This window comes from Notechis scutatus, chromosome 2, assembly GCF_049901735.1.
Source record: "Notechis scutatus isolate UNSWTSFEM ecotype Mainland chromosome 2, rNotScu1.2, whole genome shotgun sequence".
Classification (NCBI taxonomy): Eukaryota; Metazoa; Chordata; class Lepidosauria; order Squamata; family Elapidae; genus Notechis; species Notechis scutatus.
Window position 1 is genome coordinate 47,894,500 of NC_142010.1, and position 20,833 is coordinate 47,915,332.

The following is a 20,833-nucleotide window of genomic DNA, read 5'->3' on the forward strand; positions in this document are numbered from 1 at the left end:
ATATCTTAATGGTTATGATCTCCTGCTTGGCAGTGGGTTGGACTAGATCAGTGGTCGCCAACCCGTGGGCTGGGGACCACTGGTGGTCCGTAGAGAAATGTTACCCCCAAAGCACCCCCCAAAGCAATTAATCCAGGCTACGCGGGAACACAAGGCTGCGCCGCCCACATGGTCTGCGGAAACACAAGGCTTGCGTCACTTGCATTGTGAACAACACAAGATAGTGAGGGGAGGGGGGAAAGGGTGGAGGGGGAGAAGTTGTCCCACTTGCTCCACAGGCCTGGCCACCGGGGTGCTTCTTTCTTCTTCTGCTTTTGGCTGCACGCAAGGAAAGCAGCAAAAATCTTTCTGTCCCACAAACTCCGCCAGAAATAAGTCTTTGGGACCCTGCAAGGCATCCTGCTCCAAAAGGCTGTGCTGGTGCAACAAGTCTCACAAAGATTCATTTCTGGCAGAGCTTGGGGGAGAGAAAGAAAGACTTCTGCTGCTTTCCTTGCATGAAGCCAAAAGTCTCTCTCTCTCCCCCCCCCCTCCCATAGAACGGAGCTGGGGTCGGTATCCTGGGATCCCAAATAAAAAATGATCGATCGGTAGGAATTGCCCTGCAGACTTTTTTATTTATTTCTCCAGGGTCTTTGGTCCATGGGATTTAAAATTGAGTTTGGTGGTCCCTGAAGTCCAAAAGGTTGGCGACCCCTGGACTAGATGACCTACAAGGCCTCTTTTAACTCTGCTAATCTATCTATATGGTAATAAATGATGACGAGATCACCATTTACCAAGGAGCATAAAACCCCATGCAAAGGGGCATTTCCCCCCTTCCGTTTCAGTTATGCTTTGAATCTTTCAGGATCTCCTCCCCGACTACACCACTTCCTGGTTTTACACTCGGCCGCGCAGGATCGACTCCACTCCTGTGCTCCGCGCTCCGGGTTTCTCCGCTCTCTCGGCCGGCTCCGCCCCGCGGGCTCCGGTTTCAGCCGCTGCTACAGGGACCCCCAAGATGGAAACGCAGGGGCTGCCTGCCGCCGCGGAGGCGGCCCAGCCCGAGCCCGCCACCCAACAACATGGCGCCGGTGCGGCCGCCGCGGCTCCCCCCTCAGGGCCTGTTTGCCGACCTCCTCAGCCTCGTGACTCTGCGGGGGCGGCGGCAGCGGGGGCCTGGGGCCTGGACGTGACTTTCCCGGTGCTGCTGCTCCTCGAAGGGAAGCTGCCGGAGCCTCAGCAGTTGCCGCCGCCGCCGCCGCCTCAGCAGTTGCCGCTGCCGCCGCCTCCTCCGCCGGGACCTGCTAGCTCGGGCTCCACGCCCGCCTCCGCCGCCTCGTCCCCGCCAGCCGGAGGCCCCGGGCAGCCGCCGGAAAGCGACGCTTTGCTGCTGGTGCTTAACTTGGTGCGGGGCGGAGCCTCCGGGAGCCCCTCGCGTGGCTCCTCTCAGGATTCCCCGCCGGCGCAGCGGCCGCGGGAGGGCAAGGCGGGCGGAGAAGGGCAGGCCTCGGCGCCGCTCTCCGAGGGCGGCGGGCCGCAAGAGGAGGGCGGCGGCGGCGGCGGCGGCGGATGCGGCCAGGGGAATTCCTCCTTTTCGGGCACGCTGACCATCAACAACCAGAGCCTGCTGGTGCGCTTCGAAAATGGGACGCTTAGCTTCGGCGGGCCGGCAGCTCCTCCGCCTGCTCCGGCTCAGCCGAGCGACGACGTCCAGCCCCCGGCTGCCTCTTCGAAGGCTCCGGCGTCATATCCTCGGCCGGACTCCGAGACCTTTTCTCGCAAGCAGCTTCTGCGGCTGCATCAACTGTCGGCGCGGGGCGGGAACCCAACCGGCGCTGGGCAGGAGGGCGGAGAGGCCGCAGCAGCTGCGGCTCCCTCGGCAGGCGCCGGCCGGGCGGCGCGTCCCTTCAGCTGCCCGGTTCCCGGCTGCTCCTGGGCTTTCGCCACGGCCTACAAGCTGCGGCGCCACCTGCATTCCCACGACAAGCTGCGGCCCTTCGCCTGCTCCGCACCGGGCTGCACGAAGCGCTTCACCACCATCTACAACCTTCGGGCTCACGGCAGGGCTCACGAGGAAGAGGCGAGGCTCAAGTGCGAGGCTTGCGGACAGCGCTTTCCCAGCGCCGCCCGGCTCGGGGCGCATCAGCGGCGGAGCCACCTGGAGCCAGACCGGCCTTACCGCTGCGAGTATCCAGGTAATCTGGTCGACCCGGACCTGGTTGGTTTGGGCGAACTGCTCGCGTGTAGCGTTTCTGACACGAACTGGGGGGAAAAAGGAGGGCTATTTTAAGTCGAGGGTGTGTAGTGTAGTTACTTACGGATTTTCAGTTTTGCAAAACGTGTTAATGTCGGAAACAGAAATACTCCTTGATACGATACTTCATTGTAAAATAGCAAATCAAGATCGTTGTATTATTTCTATGCAGATTTCAAGGCGACAATACAATCAATGCACACATTTAACATTTTATTATTTAGAGTTTTTTAAAGAATTGAAAATAAAGAGAGAAAGGTGAAAAAAACAAATCCCTGAAAGTGTTAGAAGCATAAAATTATTTAACTTTTAATCCATAGTTGACTGCAGGAAGTCTTTGGGTTAAGACTGCAGTTGGGAACATTGCTAAAAGATGTCATGTGATTGCATTGCTTAGCGACCAGCAGTTCTGGTTGCAATTGTAACTCAAGGACCTGCAAGTGCTTAATAGGAAGAGATGGGAACCCCAACTCAGGAGTGTAGAGAGGGTGCATAGATGTCATGCTAAATTGGCAGGGGCTATGGGAGAGCCATTGGAGGCATAGAAGGGGTGGCAGAGGCCAGAGGGCAGGGTGCTGTGGGCAGGCATGCACTAAAGTGTGGGTGAGGTGCTGCAGAGTGTCCCAGGGTTCTTGGATTCCATAGCTGGCTCCTCAAGGAGAAAAGGCAGTTGGAGCAACTCTCTAGGGCACTGGTGGCAAACTCGCCATGTCATGTTGTTGTCAAGTGAGATTTAACAATGTTTTCCCCATTTGCAGAGCTGGGGTGAATGTGGCCTGTGCGTGACACATCTGGCCCAGTTTGACACCCCTGCTCTAGGGCAATTTGCAATCTTCCTTGCCAGCTTCCATATTGAAAGGTCATAAATGTTGATCACATAATAAAGCTTGCTGCAATGTCATAATCGCAAGCCAAGCACCAGAACATCTGGATTGTGATCTCATAACTGCGGGAACACTGCAGTGGCTGGAGCTTTGAGAATTAGTCATAAGTCACTATAAATTTGAATGGTCACTGAAAAAAAGGACATATGCTGAGGTCTACTCGTACAAAGTAAAAAAAAAAAAATCCTGCAATTCACAAACTCACATCGAAGTATTATTATATGATAATAGCTTCAACCTTAAACTAATTCCCAGTATTAACATCTCCATTGTATTATTATTTTGTGTGTTTTTTGTATGTTTATATGTTGAACATGTTATCAGAAAAAATACCCATGAATCTTTCTGTGACCTTTGGTATGAACTAATATCTTTCTGAATTTCTGGAGTGGCTGACAGATTTGCAATCCTATATATGTTCACATGGAAAATAATCCCTTTTCATTCAGTACAATTTTAAATAAAATATACTCTGTTTAAATTAATTACATGATTTATTACAGAAAGTTTTTAAAAAGCTTTGTGGACTACCATAGCTGAATTCATAATAAGAGTACCATTTAGGGGAAAAGGCAATTTTGTGAAATGTGGTATGCCTGTTCTGATTGTAAGTGGGAATATTCAGAAATATATTACCTCTCTACATACTTACCATATTTTTTCTTATTTGAACTCAGATCTCCTTAATCTCAATGTAATATATCTCCCATTGTGGTACACTGATTTTAAGATGATATGTGAATTTATTATTCTTTGGAATTTTTGTTGCAAGTTTAGTTTAATATTATATAGGTTATCAAAAGGAACATCTAATGGGAAAGCATCCTTTCCCATTGTAGTCCTCTGCAAATGCTGGATCTCAGCTTTTATAATTTCTAGATACCTTGGTGGCCATATTATGGTAGAATGGAAGTCAGATGATAGATTCTTATGTTATAACTTAGGTGCATTGAGCAGAATACATCTGCTGGTATTCTATTTTCAAAAACATTTAGCTGGAAGATGTAGAAATTGAACATGAAAACATTCCTTTATTGGCTTTTAGCAGCATATGGTGCCTGGCAATAATCTGTTTTTGAAAATTGTGGTTTTATTTATTTGTAACATATTGTTTTGAGCTATTGAAGCCGCTTGTTTTGTTTGTTTCTGCTATCCTGGGGAACATGGTTAACTGTTACTTTTTTCTTCAGGTTGTGAGAGGACCTTCATAACAGTGAGTGCATTATTTTCTCATAATCGAGTCCACTTCAGGGAACAAGAATTGTTTTCCTGCTCCTTCCCAGGCTGTAACAAGCAATATGACAAAGCTTGCCGGCTGAAAATCCACATGAGAAGTCACACAGGTGTGAACTAGGGTACTGTTAAAGTTTGCATTTGGTTGGCTTAAAGAACAATTACGTTGATTGGATGGATGCTATCCTTGAAAAACTGATCATCTATTTATAGGCAAGGATTTAATTATATCTTGTAAAGAATTTGATTGGTAAAATCATCAATGTAAAGAAGTTAATGAATATAAATGCTAATAAGATTAGGATTTTTTGAAAACAAATGTGTTAGTTTTTGTATTCACAATTTTTTTATCCCATTTTTTCCCCCAGGAGAAAGACCTTTCATTTGTGACTTTGAAGGCTGTGGCTGGTCCTTTACCAGTATGTCTAAGCTATTAAGACATAAAAGGTAAATGTTCTAAATGATTGATCTGAAAATCATTGCCATACACATATTGTATACAAATCTTTAAAGAATCTGCAGTTTAAGTTTATGGAGTTATAAGTTCAGTAATGGAAAATGAACTTGAATAAATGCTCTTAATATAAATAGACTTCGTTTTAAATTAAGCAGTCTGCTTAGCTAAACATTTTGGAGTTAAGTCTATTAATAGGCTTTACAAACTTATCAGACTTCAATCTATTAATGTATGATTTTCTCAGTTCTGTGTATGAAGTGGTTGATGTTAACGTCAATTTAATTACTCTCCTAGGAAACATGAAGATGACAGGAGATTCACATGCTCTGTAGAAGGTTGTGGAAAATCTTTTACCAGAGCAGAACATTTGAAAGGCCATAGTATAACTCATCTTGGTACAAAACCATTTGAATGCCCCGTGGAAGGTATTACGATTGATTCTGTTTCTGCGTAGATTGATGATATGCATACAAGACCAAACTGGACATTATGTAGACAAAAGGATTGCTACTGAATCCCATGACAGGAAAGAAAATACTTTCAAAGTTCAACATAATTGCGAAGAAGGAGCTAAGTAAATCTTTCTTCCAAAGGCATGCTGGTCTTTCAAAAATTATTTAATTTCAAGACTTCTTTTTCATTTTTAGGGATTATAGACATCCTCCAGTAAAAAAATAAAATAAAATTAGAGTGGGGGGCAGAATGAAGATTTAAATTCTGTATTATATTTAAAGCTTCCACTGCCTTGATAAATGCAACCATAGTTGAATAGTGCAGTTGTTTTAGTTAATCTGGCTCTGAATTGCACGCAGGGTTCTCACAAGCTTTTGAAGCTGGTATCACATAGCTTTTGTTCTAAAATTTGTAAGATCACCTTTCAAAGGTAATTTTTGCTGTCAGTCTATAGCTCTTTGCTTAGCTATGTCTTTCTTGCTCTTCTTTAGGAGTGTGATACACTGAATACAATGCTTACAACCAATTCAGACTGCTTAGCAGTGTCTTAGCTTTGTCACTTATTTGAGGCTTAATCTATAAATCATTAAAAATTGAAAGAGAAAAATCTGGGGAATCAAAACAGTGAGGCCTAGAAATAAGGAATTGTGAGAAATTGTGCTGACTGCAATCTCATAGGAAACTTTTATAATACGGTTTAAATCGATAAGTATATATTATATTCATGTGATCCAGTTGTTGTATATTTCAGGTTGTTGTGCAAAGTTCTCAGCACGCAGTAGTCTATATATTCACTCCAAAAAACACCTTCAGGATGTGGACTCATTGAAGATGCGTTGCCCAGTATCCAGCTGTAGCAAGTTATTCAATTCAAAGCATAGTATGAAAACACATATGGTCAAGCAACACAACTTTAATGCAGGTATGATCTGCTATATTAGAAGACTTGAGTTATCTGGAGATTTGAATAATGTATAGAATATGTTTTATCAAAAGATCTTGCAAAAAATGTCTTCATTTCACTGACGCTAATTATTTGGGTCCATATAACTGTTTTGATATTTCGTAGATACTTTATATCTAGCACTGAAGATGGAGTTTGATTTCGTTGTGCGAGGTGCAATGACAATAAAATAAACTAAACTAAACTATATATGTATAAACATTAAAAACATTTACTATTGATTTTTACAGAAAGCATATAATAAAATGATTTTGAGGTATAAGACATTTTATATCAACATAATGTTGATTATTTGCTAAATGTAATAAGTAATGAAAACTAGAATACTTATTAGATTGTTCAGAATTGAGTGAGTTACCCAAGGATGAGTGAATGATCCTCCTTGATTATTTAAAGATAAATGAATAAAGAAAATATTGTAATTACAGGAGGTATTGTTTGCTAAAATATTATGTATGTATTTTCATAGGTAGACAGTAGTAAGTGGCAATTTTATGATAACCAGGATTGTGGCTCTGAAAATTAATGTATCAAAGGCCAAAGTAGTTATATTTAACAAAGAAAATGAGTGAATGATTGGCAGGCTTTACACAGATGGCAAGAATAACAGCAAGTAAAAGAATGTTGATAAAATGTTTATGAAAGATAGGAATATGAGTGTTGGGTTTTAAGCAATCTCTTTCAAATAATGAATGCCTATCAAAAGAGGCAAAGATGATTATGTCTATGAAGATTCTCAGTCATCCAGGTCATGGTTGCCCCAAAGATGCTTTTTCAATAGGCAACTGCATTTTCTTGTTTTTCTTTGAAGATATTTCGCTTCTCATCCAAAAAGCTTCTTCAGCTCTGACTGGATGGTGGAGAATGGAAGGATTTATATATATACACTGCTCAAAAAAATAAAGGGAACACAAAAATAAGACATCCTAGATCTGAATGAATGAAATATTCTTATTAAATACTTTGTTCATTACATAGTTGAATGTGCTGACAACAAAATCACACAAAAATTATCAAATTTAGCAACCCATGGAGGTCTGTTTTTGGAGTTACACTCAAAATTAAAGTGGAAAAAAACACTACAGGCTGATCCAACTTTGATGTAATGTCCTGAAAACAAGTCAAAATGAAGCTCAGTAGTGTGTGTGGCCTCCACGTGCCTGTATGACCTCCCTACAATGCCTGGGCATGCTCCTGATGAAGTGGCGGATGGTCTCCTGAGGGATCTCCTCCCACACCTGGACTAAAGCATCCCCCAACTCCTAGACAGTCTGTGGTGCAAAATGGTGTTGGTGGATGGAGCGAGACATGATGTCCCAGATGTGCTCAATTGGATTCAGGTTTGGGGAACGGGCGGGCCAGTCCATACCATAAATCCCTTCGTCTTGCAGGAACTGCTGACACACTCCAGCCACATGAGGTCTAGCATTGTCTTGAATTAGGAGGAGCCCAGGGCCAACCGCACCAGCATATGGTCTCACAAGGGGTCTGAGGATCTCATCTCGGTACCAAATGGCTGTCAGGCTACCTCTGGCGAGCACATGGAGGGCTGTGCGGCCCCCTAAAGAAATGCCACCCCACACTATTACTGACCCACTGCCAAACCGGTCATGCTGGAGGATGTTGCAGGCAGCAGAACATTCTCCATGGCATCTCCAGACCCTGTCACGTCTGTCACATGTGCTCAGTGTGAACCTGCTTTCATCTGTGAAGAGCACAGGGCGCCAGTGGCGAATTTGCCAATCTTGGTGTTTTCTGGCAAATGCCAAACATCCTGCACGGTGTTGGGCTGTAAGGACAACCCCCACCTGTGGACGTCGGACCCTCAAACCACCCTCATGGAGTCTGTTTCTGACCGTTTGAGCAGCCACATTTGTGGCCCACTGGAGGTCATTTTGCAGGGCTCTGGCAGTGCTCTTCCTGTCCTTCCTTGCACAAAGGTGGAGGTAGCAGTCGTGATGCTGGGTTGTTGCCCTCCTACGGCCTCCTCCACATCTCCTGATGTACTGGCCTGTCTCCTGATAGCGCCTCCATGCTCTGGACACTACACTGACAGACAAAGCAAACCTTCTTGCCACAGCTCGCATTGATGTGCCATCCTGGATGAGCTGCATTACCTGAGCCACTTGTGTGGGTTGTAGACTCCGTCTCATGCTACCACTAGAATGAAAGCACCGCCAGCATTCAAAAGTGACCAAACCATCTTCCAGAAAGCATAAGAACTGAGAAGTGGTCTGTGGTCACCACCTGCAGAACCACTCCTTTATTGGGGATGTCTTGCTAACTGCCTATGCTTTCCACCTGTTGTCTATTCCATTTGCACAACAGCATGTGAAATTGATTGTCAATCAGTGTTGCTACCTAAGTGGACAGTTTTATTTCACAGTAGTGTGATTGACTCGGAGTTACATTGTGTTGTTTAAGTGTTCCCTTTATTTTTTTGAGCAGTGTATATTCCTTGCAGATGGACCAGCTATCTGCAAGGAATATATATCCTTCCATCCCCCATCATCCAGTCAGAGCTGAAGAGCTTCTTTGATGAGAAGCGAAATGTCAAAGAAAAACAAGAAAATCCAGTTGCCTCTTAAAAAAGCATATTTGGACAAAGGTGATTATGTCACTTTGTTCAATGGCAGCAAGAAGTGGATATATTAGGAGAAACAAAAATTGAATGCAAAATAAATGGGTCACTTAAGTGTGGGCAGTGAAACAATCATTTGTTTTGGGTATTGCTCAAAGGTTTTCTCAGTTGATACTAGTACACATATCTTCTTTATTATTGAAAATGTCTTCTAAATATCCATGTCAAAATTCTAGTATTCTGTGTGACTTGCTTTTCTGTTTGGTTCAACAAAGATTAGCAAGCTGAGAATGACAGAAGCACTGTTGCATTTTGCCCTAAGTTCTGCCTTTCCTACATAATAGCAAAATAAGCATACAGGAGAGGTGGGACTTGTGCCATAATGCTGCAAAGATCTGCCCTTTTTATGTACTGAGATACCATAACACTCATACTTAAAGTTAGTGCTAACACAACAATGCCTTCCTTCACACCTTCTGTAAATACTGCTGGCACTTACTGCTAGCTGTGTGAAAATCACTTTTAGCACCATCCATTTTGCTAGGGATGCATATCATATTATTGAGGTCTGAATATGTGCTAGCAGGAAGTAGAGATTATCTGAAATCCTAACAAAATTACATTACCATGGCATATTGAGTTCTGGCACTACATGTAGTCCTCGACACAGAAAAAAGTGACTTATGACCATTTTTCACACTGTTGCAGCATCCTCATAGTCACATGATTTACATTTGGATTCTTGACAACTGACTCACATTTATGATGGTTGCAGTGTCCTGGAGTCATGCGATCCCCTTTTGCAACCTTCTGACTAGCAATGTCATTGGGGAAATCAGATTCACTTAATAACTGTGTTACTAGTTTAAGAACTGCAGTGATTCACTTAACAAATTTCTCACTTAACAACATAAATGTTGGGCTCAATTGTGGTCATAAATTGAGGACTACCTGTACTGTTTTCTTCTAAATTTCATGAGTTGGCTGCTTTGATCGGAAAAAGCAAGATATAGATTCTTGGAATGAGGATATGTAGCCAAATTGGAGCGAGAGGAAGGAGGCAAGATCTGTAGGGTACCTATTACACTAACTAGGTAATCTTATAAACATGTTTTGTTTTGTTTCAGATCTATTAAATCAGATGGAAACCATTGGTTCCCTCACTCCTAGCAATGAACTTGCCAATTCAGGACAAAGTGACCTCAACAATGTAGATCTGGTTTCCCTTTTTTCTAGTGTATCTGGGAACTCCTCTGGAATTTCAGCTGATATGGCTGTAATAAACTCTGGAATTCTTACTATAGATGTTGCTTCGGTAGGCTCTACGCTTGGAGGCAGTATGTCTGTCAATAGCAATTCCCTTGCTCAGACAGTTGACCCACTGATTTTGGTGGCTAGTAGTGACATTCCCCACAGCCTGGATAGCTCTCTTTTATTGGGAACCACCACCACCGTTTTACAGCAAAGCACTTTAAATTTGGATGAAGTACAGACGGTGAATGCAGAAGCCTTAGGCTCCTTAGCCTCTTTGTCAGCGAGAAGTTCCAGTCAAGACTTGCATGGTTTGACTTCTAGCAATAACTTGTCAGTAGACACAGCCACTTTATCCCCTTCCAGCAGTCTTGGTGGAAACAATACAGCTGAATTATTAGCTCCAAATAAAGCAGAGCAAACTTTGCTTCCTAGCCTGGATGTTGTGGAGCAACAAGAAGGCAGCAAAGTGGTCACTCAGTATGTGTTCTCCAATCCTTCCGGAAGTTACAGTGCACAAAAAGAAACTGATCTAAGCACGGTGACTGGCAGCTCTATTCCGGTATGCAATAACTCTAAATAACTAGTTTTTATTAGTATCTTGGTTTTGAGGATATTGTCATTGTGAGTCGCACTCTGCCAGATCAAAAAAGTTTATGGAGTGTCTGCCCTGAGTGAAGTCACCATATATTTTGTATAATGTAAGTGGCATAAATTATTTCTGCCTGTGAAAGGGAATCAGTGCTGTTACATGTTGTGCATCATATTGAGTGCAAGAGGGTAGTCTTTTTCATAGCAGAAGCTTAGGATCAAAGCTTAATTTTATTTGTTACTTCCTTCTCGTTGTAAATAATTGTAAATATTTAAAACTAGGTAGCGCTTTGGGATTGAGTGATGAAAAAGTATACCATATTCCACACTTACAGAAAAAGACGTTTCTGAAAGTTTTGCCCTTGTTTAGACGTTGTTTTCTCCCTCATACTATTGAAATATGCCTTTGATTGCATGACTTATCTTATTAAAATATATACTGACATATATACAGTACTGCATGCAAAGATAGCATGCGCATAGAATGTCTCTTTTTTTCTGCAGACCCCTCTGAAAAATAATCTGTTGTGTGGGGTTTTATATCAGCAAATGTTGGTGTTTTATAAAAGTAAGGGAAATTTCTTTTGTCTATGGACTTAACCATAAGTGAGGCATTGCAGTGATTCAGTGGTTAATATGCTGGGCTTGTTGGCTGAAAAGCCAACAACCAGAGTTTGAAACCTGAGCATCGTGCAACAGGACAAGTGCCCATCTTTGCCTAGCTCCTGCCCACCTAGTAGTTCAAAAGCATGCAAATGCAAGTAGATAAATAGTTACCACTTTGATGGGGAGGAAACAGTGCTCCGTGACATCATGCTGGCCACATGACTGCAGAAACATTTTCGGATAGTACTGAATCAACGGCCTTGAAACGAAGATGAACACCACCCTTGTAGCCAGAAACATCTAGCAGAGTAAAATAAACAGGGACTCCTTTCCTATGGACTTAACCAGAAGGATGCTACACAGAATTCAATATAAACAAGGAAGCTGTTAGGGATTAATACATGTTGTTAGGGGGAAAATGGAATTCATAATGAAAAGCTGCGTATCTAACCTGGATTTAGTGATGTGAACAAACCCTTTTATCTCGTCAGGAGAGTGGTGGGTCTGCAAGAACAGATTATCGAGCTATTCAGCTTGCCAAAAAAAGAAAACAAAAGGGAAATGGGAGTGACATAGGTGAGTATTAATTATTTAGTACAGTATATTGTGTGTATACACCAAACTGGATCTAAAGATAGGATTGTAAATTTAGCAATGATACTAAGTTGAATAGAGAGTCAGTTTGGTATAGTGGTGAAGGCATCAGACTAAAAACCAGGAGACCATGAGTTCTAGTTCTGCCTTAGCACAAAGCCAGCTGGGTGACCTTGTGCCAGTCACTCTTTCTCAGCCCTAAAAGGAGGCAAGGGCAAACCACTTCAAAAAGATCTTGCCAAGAAAACGGCAGGAACTTATCCAGGCTGTTGCTAGGATTCAACACCAACACCCCCCGGTTAAATAGAGTGGCAATTACAACTTAAAATTTGCAATATGATCCAAATCTATATTTATTTATTTATTTTAGGAAATTTATATTGCTGCTTATTCGCACATGGCTACTCAAGGCAGCTTACAAGAATATAAAAACCTCATATAAAAAACAATAAAACTAATAAAAGAGAGAATCATATAATAAATTAATATAATAATATACAATAACCCCTGCCCCAGCGATAACACATCACACGAGCCATTTAATGAGCTCCATCCCATTCTGTGTTCCCCAGGCCCGCTGGCAGAACCAAGCTCTTCAGCGCCTTCTGGAAGAGTGTTAGAGTGGGGGCCATTCTAATATCTGGGGGAATGATGTTCCAGAAAGGGAGCTGCCATGGAGAAGGCCCTTCTGGGCCCCACCAGGTGTATCTTCCCCGGGGATGAGACCCACAACGTTCCTTGCCTCCCTGCTCTGGTGGGTCAGGTAGATGTAACCGGCAAGAGACGGTCCCTCAGATAACCTGATCCCAAGCCATGAAGGGCTTTAAAGGTGACAACCAGCACCTTGAATTGCACTCGGAAGCAAATCAGCAAGCAGTGCAGCTCCCACAGGAGAGGTGATACATGTGCACACTGGGGTCTGCACAAAACCATGTGGGCCGCTGCATTTTGCACCAACTGGAGCTTCCAGATGCTCTTCAAGGGCAGCCCCTTGTAGAGCACATTGCATTAAAAAATGGCAAGCCTTCAGATGGCTCACAGCTACTCCAATTTTGAAGCTCCTATTGGAATAATTATCTTGACTGTACAGGACATTTTTTAGTTTTGTGAGATGCATTTCGTCTGCAGAATATAAATATATTCTAGATCCTTGAAGTTGAAACAGTCAAGCACACCATTACCTATAGGCACCTTACTCACCAGACCTCTGAAAAACACAATTGAACACATCCACGCAAACAAACTGCTTGCTGAAATACATATTGAACTACTATTTACAGAGGGATTATTTGGGTTGGGAGTAGGCTACGGTATTGAGGGATTATTTGGGTTGCTGTAGGCTACAGTATTTAAAATTCTTGCTCAGAACAACTCATATTCTCTCTCTCTATATGTGTGTGTGTGTGTATAATTTTATCAAGAGTTTTTACATAATTTTTTAAAAAAAACGAGAAAAAGTATATAAAGTAGAAAAAATGATAGAAACAGTACAGATGAGCAAAGGAAAAAGAAAGTTAAAGAGCACTTCCAGTCTTCTTTATGGCAATTACAAGGGAGCTGGGGATAATACTTGATGACCTGCATAATCCTATGGATGCTCTGGCAGCTACTTCAGTAGGGAGGTAGCCAGAGCCTTGGACAGGATGGTGCCCATTCGAACTCTCTTGGCCTGTTGCTCCCTGTGGACTTGAGGGAGCTGAAAAGGAGCTTAGGCTTGGTGTCTTGTTGGCATTCTGTCATCAGTTGGGGAAGGAAGGGGGAACAGATAGGCAATAAAGCTGTATACCTTTATTGTGGGAAGTAGTGGGGATTGATAGTTGAGGAAGAACAGAGCAGTTTGGAATCCGGTTAGTGCAGGGCATATTGGCTCTTCAAGGCTGTTTGCACTGTGTGTGGAATTTCACCAGCCTAAGCACCTCAAAACATGATGGCAGTGCTGGATTGGCTATGCCTCGCCTATCCCTGTGGGGAGGCTAGGGGAAATCAGGGCTTTTAGTTCTCCATTTGTGCATGGGAATTTTAGATTCCCCTTGACTCTTCTGCAATCAAGCACCTCTTAGTAAAAGTGCCTTTTCACTTCAAATGGAGTTGAGAGTTTTACTTCTCTAAGGGATCAGACTGGGGCAGCTCTGACAATCAGAGCCATGCAGAGGAACTTCATGTGCAACTGATACATAAAATTGGCTGGATCTGGATCAGGTGAATGCCAAGTATGGTTCAAGTCCTATGGAATAGGCTTAACCCATTATCTGGGGCAGTTTTATTCTATTGGACCTGAGGAAGTGGGCAGGATCCTTCCTTTGGACTGTAAATACCATCATCTGTGAGCTAGGATCCATGTCCCTCCTAGCTGCCCACGTGGGCGGCTCAATCAATGATGAATTCATCCTTGATGGGAGGGGATATAGCTTTTAAAGAGGCACTAATGTACCCTGTCCACTAGAAGCCACTACTGGGGACCACCGTTGTGGACAATTTTCATCCAATCTTTGGTTTAGAAGATGGTAAAGTTTCAATTCCAGAGGATGTTGGTTGAAATTGATTATCTGGACCCTTTTTAGTCAGATTTCAGGCCTTGATACAGGACAGAAACAGCACTGTTTACATTTTTATATTAGGTAAATTTTTATAATTCTTCCTTTCCAAGTCAAGTGAATATATAAGAGTATATATAATCTTTCCTCCTATCCTGAAGACTTCCCAATTCTTAGGAATAAATTTTTAGAAGATGAAAGTAACCATAGAATGAATAGGTGTGGAAATTGCCCTTTCTCTCAACTATTAATATGCTTAACAACAGTGCTTAAATAATCTGCATTCAGACCTTCAGACCTGTAAGACCTTGCATTCAAAGTTGTTTAGGAGAACTATTTCCAGACATATGATAAAATTTACTTCAGAATGCAGCTTTATATTTACAAATGCCACCTTTTTATTTCAGGCTCAACTGATTCTGCTATAAGAAAAAGCAAAAATGATAAAGTTAATTGTTTTAGTCACGGAAATCGGTTATGCAACAGTATTTTGCCTAATGGAAATCTAACAGTAAGAGATCCTTCGGTTGGCACACAGTTTGTTCAAATTCAATTGCTTCAGGTAACAATTGGCAATTTAACTCACGGAAAATAATCTTTTTTTTTTTTTTTTTCAGGAACATGTAACTGGGATATGTGATACAATATGTTGGTGGAGATAGCTAGATAGAGCAAGTATGTTATGATTTGGTGTAGTAAACCCAAGTTCTGCTTAGGAAATAATTGCAAAGTTTAAGTTAACAATGCTTTTTTCTTAAATCACATGTCTAAAATTTCCATCTTGATTTTTTAACCAAATAATTTTTACCATCCTTTTGCTTCAGAAATAAATATTTGCAATTATTATTTCTTTGAAGGATGCTGGCAATAAATAACATAGAAGTGCAAAAAGATAAATTTTGGCAGTTGATAAAGGGGAAAAATAAATTCAGGTGCAATTTTGTGCTCCTCCACTAAGTGGCTATAGGATTTCTCAATCTGAAAAAAAGAGATGTGCTACTAAAAATTTCCCTGGTACACTGCTGCAGTAATAAATGTACTCCTGGTACATGGAATGTCAGAACCATGAACTGGGACATACTTCATGTCAGATTAGAAGTATTGAGATTCAGTGTTTACATTATAGGAACCGGCAAACTTAAATATTGAGATAGAATGAGTCGCTTTGCATCAGAGAAGAATCAGATTTTCTACTTCAGAGAAGAAAAATCATAGATGAAATTGAGCACCAGCATTGCTGAATAGATGGATGTCAAAGGGCTCATAAAGTTCCCAAACAGTAGAATGACATACATTCAAAATCAAGCCAAGCCAATCAGTTGTAGCGCCTTACTAACATGCCACCAAATAATGTCATATAGATATAGGAACTACCTAGAATGCTAAAGTTGAAATTAAGATAACATTTGGAATACGGGTTGTCCTTGCTTAACAACTGCTCTGTTTAGTGATGTCCGAAGTTACAAAAGTACTGAAAAAGTAACTTTATGACAGGTCCTTGCACTTACGGCCAGCACCCCTCCCGGTCATACGTTCAGGTTGCTTCACGACCAGCTTTTGAGAAGTGAAATCAATGGAGAAGCCAATAGCAAAATCACAAGTCACAGTCATGTGATGTTTTGCTTAATAACCGTGTCACTTAGTGATACAAAGTTACTGGTCTCAATTGAGCACTACTTGCAATAGAAAAAAATGCTATAGAGGCAGCATTACTTGGAACAGCTCTTATTTTGCTCACAACAAAGAGAGAGTAAAACTGTGAGAGAGTAACTTGCCCAAAGTTACCCAGCTGGTATTCATGCCTAAGGCAGGTCTAGAACTCTGGTTTGTAGGCCATCACTTTAATCATCACAGTTACGCCAAACTGGTTCTCCAGTTTCTTTTTTCTTCTGGCAATCTCAGATATGGCACCATGGATGGGTATCACCAAATGGACAACACTAAAATCAAGTTGGCTATATGCTTATTCTGCAAACAAAAATGGAATGGTCTTCCTTTAGCAAAATATTTAACACTGACAATGTATGCCTTCTGAAAGAAGTTGATTGTAATAGAAGGTATTAATAAATATGTGTTTATTAAGTCAGTGTTAGACAATGATATAACTTGGGTTGCCGAGGTGAAAGTGTGTGGGGCTCCTAATTGACATTATTAAAGTGTTTTGTTAAGTATATAAATATATGTTAACTGCTTTTAAGCACATCCACATGTTTGTAAAGAATGACCAGTTGGTGGTTGGGATGGGAGAATACAGTTTGTAGTTAGAAACTAATTTTGATTCCTTTGGTGCTAGGATGATTCTCCAGGAGAAGGAGATCTACCCTTCCAGCTCAGTTCTCAATCTTCCTCTTCACACTCTCAGTTGACAGTAGATTTACCTGTTCATATTCTTCAGGTACAAAACCTTTCAGTTTCAAAATTGGATAAAATGCCGCTTTGGCTGTTTTCATTATCATAAAATTAAACACTACTTTAAGTTTACAATAAGGTTCCTTCTATGTTTGGTTTGGGTCTTCTAAATTTGGTAGGTTAATAATAGAAACATGTTGCAGGATTTTTAGTGAGAGTTTTACCTGTTGAAAAATATGAGTAGTTTATTCCTATAAAAAAAAAGTTAATAGATTTTGAAGACCGCAGTGTTTGTGTAATCTAGCGAGTGAAGTTAATCAATTGCAAATGGTGAAATTCTGAACCTTTCTTTGAAATCTTGCCTTAAACAGGAGCCACACAATTCTGCTGAAGAAGATGCCAGTTCTGATAATTCCCAGTTTACAGGAAGCACCATTAATCTACAAGACCTTGAGTGATTGTGTTTGAGATAGAAGCATTAGAACATCCAGACACAGAAGCATCCTGAGAAATAAGAGTCTGTTCCTGCTTTTAAAGGAAAAAGTGAACAATGGAAGCTTGGTCACCAGTGCTGGGATGCTTGATGGTTATCATGCAACAAAAATTTTGTTCAGTCCATTTTATTTGATAAGGCAATTGGAAATCTTGGTATGTTCTATCTTAGAGTCAGGAAAAGGTGCATATGGCGGAATTAGATTCCTGCATTAGAGTGCAATGGTAATAGCCCACAGTGATTTTAAGAATTAAGAATAATAATTCTCAAAATAGTAGATAACAATTAAGCTTAGCACTTTTATTCTTGAAATGAATCCCTAATTAAATTTTGGGTTAAAAATGAAGGAATAAGCAGGAAGACCAATTTATTTCTGCAAACTGACATTTTAAAGAGATAAGAGCATTAAAATAGTATCATACTCAGGGATAGTAAAGGTTGAATTAGTAGAGCAATATGATTTCTTGCTCTTGCTATCTCTAATTTAGCATTTTACACTGAACTTGAGAAAGCTGCCTAACATATGTTATTTCTTATCACTTTGGTTATGTTTACAGTAATGTTAAACAGTATTGACAATTTGTACAAAGCCACCTTTATTACATATACCTATCATGGCTTTTTGGTCAAAAATAGGTTTTGCTGATTCCAGTAGAATTTACTCCCAAATTAATGATGACATGATGGTCTGCTTATTATTTAGTTACAAACTATCTGGCTGAAGAAAGAGCTTCCAGCTAGTATCAGTAGCATATAAAAGTAACAACTTGACCAAAATTAAAAATAACATTTTAAAATATATATGTTTTTAAAACACCTGTATTTTAGAATTAATTCGTGCAGACTTTTAAGAAAAAATACTAAGATTTCAGCTAAGCAGAGAAGTAAGATGTCATTGTTTTACAAAAGAATTTTAAGTCTGGAACTTAAAACATTTTATTCATGATATGCCACATGGCATTAAAATTATACATATGTACAACTTAGTTAAAAAGTTGTGTGAGCATTGTTTTTTATACAAGTGTTCCTACAAAGGAAAACTTTGGAATTTTGCTAATTTATTTACAGTTAGGAAAAAATTAAAGGTTAATTGTTTTGAATATATAAGGAGTGAGCAACAAATTTCTCTAAATCAACCCTTCTTCCATCACATTCTAAATTCTTGGAACTCATGCTTAAATAAAACCAGCCTTGCCCTATTACCGCTGCAACATCTCTAGCAGAGCAAGACTGATAAACAGCCTTCTGTGGACCTTAAAATATTACTGTGCATCATGTGGGCATCTATGCTTTGGAAGTCAGGAGCCTTAGGAAATATGTTTCCTTGGAGCTGTTGAAATCTGAAGGAAGGTTCTTGGGCCTGGGGTGTTCCTTCACTCTATAGACCAGGAGGATATTAGGTCTGGAATGGCTTTGGAAATAGTATTTTCTACTGTGTTTATTAAACCATGGATAATTTCTATCTTGGATTATTCATAATAGGTTATTCCAAATTAAGAAGGTTTACCCATAAATAGAAATATACTAATTGAAGCCTGTGCCTTTTGAACTTCATTTTCAGAAGAATGTAGTTTAGAAGCATTTTATACAGATTACATTAATTCAGAATTTCATTTGTGGATGTTTTGTAGAAAAAAAAATCTTAAGTGGGTATTTTTCATTGACTTGTAAAATGTTTACCTGACTAGCGTGACCTATTAGTATTCATTCACATTATCAAAAGAAATTGTTTTTATTTCTGATATAAAACCTCTCAGTGAAAAAGTGAAGAAATTGCTTATTTTTAAACATCACCAAGGTTCAGTTTTAAAGAGAAATTGGGGGCATTTTGCCCTAAACAATTCTCACCTCAAAAACTCAGTGGAATAGTTCACACACTTACTGTGATAGTGATCCTCTATAAACTGGATTGCAAGCACATCTGTCTGTCATAAAGACACAGGTAGATTTAGATTAAATAGGTGGACCATAAGAAGCCTGTTCATTCCTCATACCTTTTCTTTGAGTCAAAAAAACATTTTGTGGTTTCCACAGTAGGTGTGACCTACATTTTTGTCAAAGCATGTATAAGGCAGACCACTGTTCTTTTTAACCCAAAGAGGATCCCTAACTTGGTAAGAATGTGAATTGTATCCATTTGTTGTGGTGCTTCTGCTTTACAGAGTCTTGCTTATTGAAGAATAAGTAATTGCTTCTGTGGACAGACAAATGTGTTCTTTTATGAAGTTTATATACTCAGTTTTAACTCATTGTAAATTCCTAATTGCTTGAGAGCAAGCATTAGATTTATTCTGGCAAAGTCCATTGCTGGCAATGGATATTTATAATCACTGAGTTAAAAAGACTAATAAAATTAATTAATGTTCAGTTTCTTCATTTCAACTTTATTTTTGTTATATCCATACAACCTGCTTAATTACAAAAAAAAATGAATCTGATCTTGAAGATTGAATTTTTTAAAAAGAAATTTGTACTTGTCACTGCTCTATCTATTTTCCTAGCTGCAAGACTTTAGGTTAGTCTGTGATCTTTGATCACTGGTAGATGTTTTCTATCACTAAGTTAATTTACTGACCCCCAAAAATGATTTTACAACTATGAAAAGATGTCATCCATATTTTGATCTACTGTATATCACTATACTTAGGATAGACTAGCTTTCTCCCCAAATTTACAGAGTATTGTTGGAATATTCTCTTGTTAGTTTGTCATTTGCTGTATGCTTCATAATGTCTTGCAACTTTCGACGGCTAAGTAAAGTAATAGAGCAGCTCTTCTTTTTCTTTATCGATCAGCCCCTGATCCTCATCTTCTTTCTCCTTGAAAGCGGGAGGCTCAGAACGAAAAATTAATCTTCTGCCAGTCTAAAATATGATCAGAGGGACACTTAAGAACAACTCTACCCATTTTATACTGAAATAATGCAAATAAATTCATTTTACACTAAGCGTACATCAGGGCCATCTTCTCCTGACCGCCTTTTCTTCTGAGCAGTTTTATTTCTTCCACAAATAAGTTTCTAACTGCTTCTTCTCTTCTGTCATTATTTCATGCAATATGAGTATAATAGAAACATTGCTTTTTCCAGCAAGGAGTATTCAGTAGTTAATTCTAAGTGCTTTTACCTGTCCTTCCTGACAGAAGATAACTCCTGACACAATAAAAATAATTGCAGTTGCTTCATTCAACCCCTTCATTCAAATACCTGATTTAGGTGATTTGATCTAGTTTGGGTAATGAAACGTCTGCAAGAAAACAAGCAAGCTCAGAGAGCCCCAAGGACCCCTCATTTCAACCTTGGAAGTACAAATATTCTCTTCTATTGGTATCTCATGTACAGACAGTTCTGAACTGGAGTTACAAAAGGCTTTGGATGGGAGAATTGATAAAACGGTCCGAACTACTGAAATCACAAAAGGATGCAACAGCAGATGCTCAGGAGATAAACATACCTTCTTCTTAACATCAGCTTGTGCTCTTGCCAGGGCCCGCTGCAGCCTCTCTTCCTGCAATTGTCTCTGCTGCCTGATCTTTTCTTCTCTCATCCTGGCCAAATAAAAGGGCAGGTTAAAAGTTACAATTGCAAGTCACATAAGCCCAAAAT

At 40.4% G+C, this 20,833-nt stretch overlaps 2 protein-coding genes across 3 annotated transcripts in view; one reads left to right on the plus strand and one right to left on the minus strand.

Moving 5' to 3' along the window:
* On the plus strand, nucleotides 1-19,596 carry ZXDC (ZXD family zinc finger C). The gene is made up of 10 exons (XM_026678232.2): nucleotides 1-2,180; nucleotides 4,314-4,466; nucleotides 4,725-4,803; nucleotides 5,108-5,238; nucleotides 6,018-6,188; nucleotides 9,939-10,624; nucleotides 11,751-11,835; nucleotides 14,795-14,949; nucleotides 16,681-16,782; nucleotides 17,108-19,596. Exons 1-10 carry the CDS (start codon nucleotides 1,004-1,006, stop codon nucleotides 17,192-17,194), a joined length of 2,826 nt encoding a protein of 941 aa, XP_026534017.1. The 5' UTR covers nucleotides 1-1,003; the 3' UTR covers nucleotides 17,195-19,596.
* Nucleotides 18,151-20,833, minus strand: part of CFAP100 (cilia and flagella associated protein 100) — a 24,912-nt gene continuing 22,229 nt past the window's right edge. For both annotated transcript variants that reach the window (XM_087954673.1, XM_087954674.1), the window contains 2 exons: nucleotides 20,682-20,775; nucleotides 18,151-20,093 (listed from right to left, as the gene is read on the minus strand). In XM_087954673.1, the coding sequence (XP_087810799.1) occupies nucleotides 19,980-20,093; nucleotides 20,682-20,775 (208 nt within the window). In that variant the 3' untranslated portion in view covers nucleotides 18,151-19,979. The remainder of the gene's footprint in view (nucleotides 20,094-20,681; nucleotides 20,776-20,833) is intronic.